This window comes from Phalaenopsis equestris, unplaced genomic scaffold, assembly GCF_001263595.1.
Source record: "Phalaenopsis equestris unplaced genomic scaffold, ASM126359v1 Scaffold000258, whole genome shotgun sequence".
Lineage (NCBI taxonomy): Eukaryota > Viridiplantae > Streptophyta > Magnoliopsida > Asparagales > Orchidaceae > Phalaenopsis > Phalaenopsis equestris.
This window is the reverse complement of record NW_018164700.1, coordinates 537,025-543,880: the sequence shown is the minus strand read 5'-3', so window position 1 is coordinate 543,880 and position 6,856 is coordinate 537,025. Positions and strand designations below refer to the sequence as shown.

General features: G+C 36.1%; 1 protein-coding gene across 1 annotated transcript; it reads left to right on the top strand.

The window, feature by feature from the left end:
- The first annotated feature begins 3,510 nt into the window (after window positions 1–3,510).
- On the top strand, window positions 3,511–5,988 carry LOC110024533 (scarecrow-like protein 32). Its single transcript, XM_020724555.1, has 2 exons — window positions 3,511–4,499; window positions 5,439–5,988. The coding sequence occupies exons 1-2, from the start codon at window positions 3,670–3,672 to the stop codon at window positions 5,923–5,925; spliced, it is 1,317 nt and encodes a 438-aa protein (XP_020580214.1). The 5' UTR covers window positions 3,511–3,669; the 3' UTR covers window positions 5,926–5,988.
- The last annotated feature ends 868 nt before the right edge of the window (window positions 5,989–6,856 follow it).

Here is a 6,856-nt window from a genome sequence, read left to right as displayed (position 1 = left end):
ATAAGTTTTGATCAATTTTGGGTATTTTGGCAAAAATTTGAGAATTTTGGCAAAATTTGGGTCTCAAGGGCAGTTATGTAATTTGGAGGTGCCTAGGGGCAAAAGACCAAGTTGGGCATTTCAAGTAGAATTGGATAGAGAACCATTTTAAATGAGTCATAGACCAATGAAATCCCATTTTGGGTCCTCATATATTGGTCTTAGCCAAGGTATTGTGAGGGTATTGTGAAGATATGGTGAGGGTATAGTGTACCTTAGCTCCGAATCAACACCCGGTCAATTCTAAGGCCAAGTAAGGAACTCTTCTTGAGCTTCCCCATAATGAACTTACGTTCTAAATATTAGAGGTTAGGACCAATATGTGGAACTTCAAGTTGAGTAAAAAAAACAGTTTTGAGTTTCTAATGGTGAGGGTACATTTTCTAGTTTTCTAAGACTAGTCAATAGGAAAGTCTTATGGCTAGACCTAGACTACTAAAGAAGTTTCTAGACCTCAAACAAAAGTGAGGTCAACACTTTGATTTTATATATGAATTCTCAGTTTTGTTGTGCTTTCCCCATGAGTTCTGAGTAGTTTTCTCTGTCTTTCTCTTTGTCTCGAGATTTGTGAAATGGTGATTTGAATTGGTGAAGCCATGAAAATGTTTAAGAAAGTGTGATGATCTTTTCACTTCGATCTTAATTTACTTTCAATCTGGCCAATTGATTTGTTAAAATATGTTAAGTTTTACAATTAAAATGAAGATTACATCCAAGATTCAGGGAGGTCAAAGCCCTTGGAAGTTGGGTGCAAATAAATAGGGAAATATTACTAGCGGGCGTAGATATGGAGATTTTAGAGTGACAGACTAAAATCCCCAATTCGGTCCTATCGTTTGGGTGCTGATGTGTAGAAGTTAGCCCTCAAGTGAGGGGAACGTGGGAGCTCCGAAGTGAGAGCCGGTATCCTCCCAGCCTAGCCAGAGAATCAGTAACCAAGCATAAGATTAGTCAATGTTCTTTATGTCTGGACCAAAGCGTAAAGAATATGTATGCTCCTATTTAGCACAATATAAATTGAACTAATTCATTTTATCCATTCACTATAATTTCTTGACAAGGAGAATGATGTTTTCTTATATGTTGAATATCACAATTAAACCCTACTTTCTATCATTAGTTATTTACTAGTTATCCAAATTATCTATTTATTTCAATTGTCTATTAGTGACAAATAAGCAAATTGAACGTGATCGTTGTAGTTGAAGTATTACTTTTTATTAATTCTTAGTCCGTAGTATTCTATTTCTCCCTATGGGATCAATAACTAGGACTCCATTAGAGCCCTATATTACTTGAGCGATACGTATACTTGCGTTGACAAATTTAACTTTGACATTATTGAATATTATATCTATACTTCTTTATTAAATCAAACACATATATATAAAGTCGCAGTCAAGTTTTTGGCACCGTTGTTGGAATTTAAATCTTCTAGTAGCGCCATCAAATTCTTGTAATTGTCGATTTACAAAAAAGGTCGGTCACAGACCATTTTTGCTCCATTAAACATTTCAACAGTTATTATATCTTACTCTTTTTATATGTGGATGACATTTTGATTGTAGAGGCAGATATTAAGAAAATTAGATACTTAAAGGAGAAATTATCAAGTGAGTTCGAGATGAAGGATTTAAGTCAAATAAAAAAATTTCGTTGGATGAGAATCATAGCTACAAGTGTGCAGATACATTGAAGTTGTCTCAAAGTATATTGATAAGATCCTACAGAGGTTCAACAAGAGTGAGACAAAGCCAATTTACACCCATTTAGGTAATCACTTAAAGCTACCAAAGGAGTTATATATTTTTTAAGTCTGAAGAAAAGCAAGCACATATGTGAAGTCTTTTGTACACTTCAGCAGTTAGAAGTTTGATGTATGCTATGATTCGTACTATACAAGATATTGCAATTGCAAAGGGCATGGTCAACATGTAGATGGGAAACCCAAACAAACATCATTAGGAGGCGATGAGGTGGATTCTTAGGTATTTGAGAGAAATAGTCAACATGCACATTATTATCAAAGTGTGACGATCAATCTACATGAATTTGCATATTTAGATATGACAGGAGACATGGATGATATAAGGAGTACGATAGGGTAAATATTCACTTTGAAGAACACAACAGAGAGTTGGTTTCCAAGCTGTAGAAGAATTTTGTACTTTAAATTATGGTTGTCGATCACTGTAGCTAGCAAGGAGATAATTTAACAAGAGTTTTTTGAGAAAATTAGGCAAGGAGCAAGAGATTAGAAAGTTTCACTGTGACAATATAAGTGCAATTCATTTTACTAAGAATTCTTCTTTTTATGCAAAAACAAAGAACATTTAACAGATGTATACACTCTCTTCTAGAAGATGAGCAGTTGTTCTTGGAGAAGAGTTGTTCTTGGAGAAGATACACACAAATCAGAATCTTACAAACATGTTGATGGATGGGGTGACTTTCGAGAAATTGGAGTTATACTTGGCTTCAATTATAGTTCATGAAGATAGATGTCAGTGATTAGCCACACCACGATACATGTCTGAAGTTGGTACATATGGAGATGTAGATCTGGAGATAGATGTTAGGTGTTATCAGTCTCTAAGTGGGAAATTATTGATTTTTTGGATCCTGAAGCACCCCCAGTAGTTGCAATGAGCACTTAAGCAAAAGGGATGCACATGGACTTTGTGTTGCTACTCTCAAAACAAGCATAACAACCCCGATTGGCATAACCACACTGAAATAGGCGTGATCAGCCCACCGAGGGTCACCATTCTTTCTGAGCGAGCGAAATAATTACACCCAAGCATGGTGTGGCTACGCCACCAGATAGTTTGTCCTAGAATAATTATTGAATTCACATTGTTAACCGATGAAGAGGACACTCGCGTGCAGTTCTTTCGACAAAGGTTCTAATGAAGAAAAGAAGTGTCGGAGAGGAGAATTTTAGTGTGTCTTTTTCTTGTGAGATCGAAAGGAATGGTTTGTATTGAAGTCTAGTACATTCCAACAATTGTAGAGAGAAGATCTTAGTAAGTATTATGCAATCTTTTTGAATTTCACGTTCCAGATTTTTGCCCGTTAAATCTTGGTATATTTTTTGAAGATTGCGTTTGTTGTGCTTTCATTCTAATATTTTGTTATGATTTTCTCAAATCAACATGATTCTATTCTGCAGAGTAATTTCGATTTCTAATCAGATCGAAGTCCTAACAGAAGTATAGATTTTCATCCCTACAAATTCTCAAGAGTCTATTTGTTAAGCAACCAATAAAACACTCAAATATGTCAAACTTCAAACTTTCATCCATCTCCAATAATTTATAAAATTTTATGCAATCTCATTAATTTATTCAAACAAACAAATACAAATATATATATATATATATATATATATTAAACTATTTATCAATTGCATTAATCACTTAAAAGGTCCATAACCACGACAACCATGTTCCCATCAAAAATACTGACCAACTCGGCAACCTCCATCTTACCCTTCCTCCTCCTCATCATCATCTTCTTCCTCAAATCAATCAACTCCTCCCAACCCTAAACCCTCAATCAAACATTAAAAAAAAACAATCTTTCTCATCCCGCGCAAAAATCCCATCTTGATCAATCCCCCCATGATCGATGCAGTTCACAGAAAACACCGGCTCTGTCTACTTCGCCCCCCGCTCCAAAACAACAATCCCCACCCCTCCACTCTCCCACCACCCATGGCCCGATCTCCCCACCTCCGTTAAATCCCTCCCCGCCATGACCAACGCCTCCTGCATGGAACAGCTCCTCCTTCACTGCACCCACGCCATCGAATCCAACGACTCCACTCTCTCCCAACAGCTCATTTGGGTCCTCAACAACATCGCCCCTCCTGACGGCGACTCCACCCAACGCCTCACTTCCGCCTTCCTCCGCGCCCTAATCCTCCGCGCTTCCCGCTCCGGCTCTCCCATCTCTTCCTCCATTCCCTCCACCAATACCCTCCCCTCCCCCCTCCGCCTCTCCGCCATCTCTCTCGCAGCTTTCATCGACCTCACTCCTTGGCACCGCTTCGGTTTCTCCGCAGCTAACGCCGCGATCGTTGAAGCCGCCGACAGCTTCTCTGTTCTTCACCTCGTCGATCTCAGCACCACCCACAGCATGCAGATTCCGACTTTGATTGAAGCTTTGGCCGTGAGGGCCGAAAGGGCTCCTTTTCTTCGCCTGACGGTCAGCGGTGATGGCGGTGAATCGCCGCCACCGAAGTTGGATATGTCTTTGGATGAGTTGGGGTCGAGACTCGTTAGCTTCGCCCGGTCTCGAAATGTGGGGATGGAGTTTCGTGTTATAGAGTCGAGTTCCGAAGATGGATTTGAGAGTTTGGTGGAGCGGCTGCGGGCGGAGGTAGCCAGCGGGGAAGCGCTGGTCGTTAATTGTCATATGATGCTTCACCGCATCCCCGATGAGTCGGCCGCCGTCGGGTGAGTGAGTGCTGCTCTTAGTTTTATTATAAATTTGAGGTAATTTAGCTTATTATTTGAAAAAAAACAAAAATAAATAAATTATATGAAAAACCCCTTTTAGTTATGTTTTTATTTTATTGCTCATATAGTTTGATTTATCGTTTTTTTCTAAAATAATTATGTCTTTTCGGAAATTCTAAGATTGTTAAAAATAATTAGTTTATGATTCTTAGATTTCATTTTATATAAATTTTAAATTATTCAGTATTTGTTATATTAAATTAAATTCGATTATTTTAGAGGAAAATTGAGGAAATCTAACAATTTTAATATTTATTCTTAGTAATTTTTTATAATCATATTCTAACCCAAAAAACTTCTCCATTGTGCTCTGCTAATGATTTTTAATCACTTTAAAAATAACCTTGAATGAAAACTAATCTCTATAAAAACTAAATAATCAGCAATTTAACATTTAATACAAATATATAATTAATTAATTACATTCAAACAAAATTGAAATTATATAAAACTCACAATATATTATTTCAAACATTTCAATCAACACATCGATATGCATAAAATTTTACTGATAACATTCTTATAGCAGAATAAAATTTAAATTAATTGAAATTATTTATAATCTAGAAAATAATACATCAACCATAATATTTTATCTTATCTCCAAACCAATTCATAATTTTCAATTCCACCCTCATCAAATTTTAAAAGTAGCACCCTTTTATAGACTTTTTATTAAATAATCACAACTTGCTTGCCCAAAGCAGCTTAAATTCAAAAACCAAGCAACAACATTTTTAAAATAAACACATTTACGAATTAAATAAAACCACGTAATTAAAAATTTAAAAAAAAAGTAATCATGCAATCTTGTTATGATAGTGCTGATGACATAAATAATTATAATAATAACATCACACAATGATTTATTTACAGAACTGTCTCCTCGCGGACGATGTTCATGGAGGGCCTCCGCTCCCTTAATCCGAACCTGGTATTGATAGTGGACGAAGAAGCGGACTTCACCGCGGTGGATGTGGCGGGGCGCCTTCGGGCGGCGTTCAACTATCTCTGGATACCGTTCGACGCGGTGGAGACGTTTCTGCCGGCGGGGAGCGATCACCGGCGAACTTACGAGGCGGCGATTTTCTGGAAGATTGAGAATGTGATAGCGCAGGAAGGGTTGGGGAGGGTGGAGAGATTGGAGCCGAGAAGCGTGTGGGGTCAGAGGATGAGATCGGCAGGGTTTCAGGGGATGCGGTTCGGCGGCGAGGCGGCGGCGGAGGTGAAGAGTATGTTGGACGAGCACTCCGCGGGTTGGGGAATGAGGAGGGATGAGGATGATTTGGTGCTGACGTGGAAGGGACATGATGTGGTTTTTGCCACTGCTTGGGTCCCATCAATGTCCACGTCGACTTGTTGATCAGCGCCTTTCCATTAAGATCAAATGGTGAGTTGTTAATGTATGATGAGAGTTTATTGGGGATTATTTGGGATCTCATTCAAAAAATTTATGGAGTAAATTGATATTTTAATGGAGTTTGGGATTAAAAAGAATATCTTCATTTTTTTTTAGTTTAATTATTATTAATTTGATCAATTAGGGTAATTATGTTTTTTTAAATGATTTTATTTCATTTTTATTTTTTTATTTTAAAATTTTAATTTAAGGAAAAAATATTACGTGCAGATTAGGGGTGTACAGTTGAGTACCTTATTAAAGATTACTATATATTCTATTATAATATATTCATTGTCATTTAAATATTGCAATATATTTTATTTTTGTGAAAGCAACTTATATGTATGATTAGTACAATATACCTTTATATATGATTGGAATTTTTTTTTAATTATATTTTTGGGGCATTAACATATAATACATACAATTCTTATGTATTTACATGTCTCACATCTATGCTATCATATATATATATACACATTGCATTGAAATTGTTAGTATCATGTCAAAAGTAACACTATTGTCACTTATTAAAAGTAAAATACACATTTTCATGCTTAGGTTTACAACATTAAAATGTTATGTATGTAGAATTGTAAATATGCAAGTTGATGGGTGAGATATGTATATACATAAGATCTGTGTGGTACATTTGTAAATTTTCCTATATTTTTTATGGCCGTGTATGTAAAAAGCTCTTTTTGGGGTTTACATTGTGAATTTGTATTATCATAGCTATATCTAATAGAATAGATTTATAATATAAAGGGCGAGTCCTATTTGTGGTAGACCGGATAATAGTGCTTAGTAAGATTATTATTTAAGACATTCCAAAAATAATTGTTAATTTACAAATAATTAAAAAGCTGATTAAACTTTTATTAAATATTAA

What these genes read in the sequence shown, in the direction of transcription:
- LOC110024533 (XM_020724555.1), top strand. Translation starts at nt 3,670, where the DNA reads ATGCAGTTCACAGAAAACACCGGCTCTGTCTACTTCGCCCCCCGCTCC. An exon ending in GATGAGTCGGCCGCCGTCGG is followed by an intron (nt 4,500 to 5,438) that starts GTGAGTGAGTGC and finishes ATTTATTTACAG; the next exon opens with AACTGTCTCCTCGCGGACGA.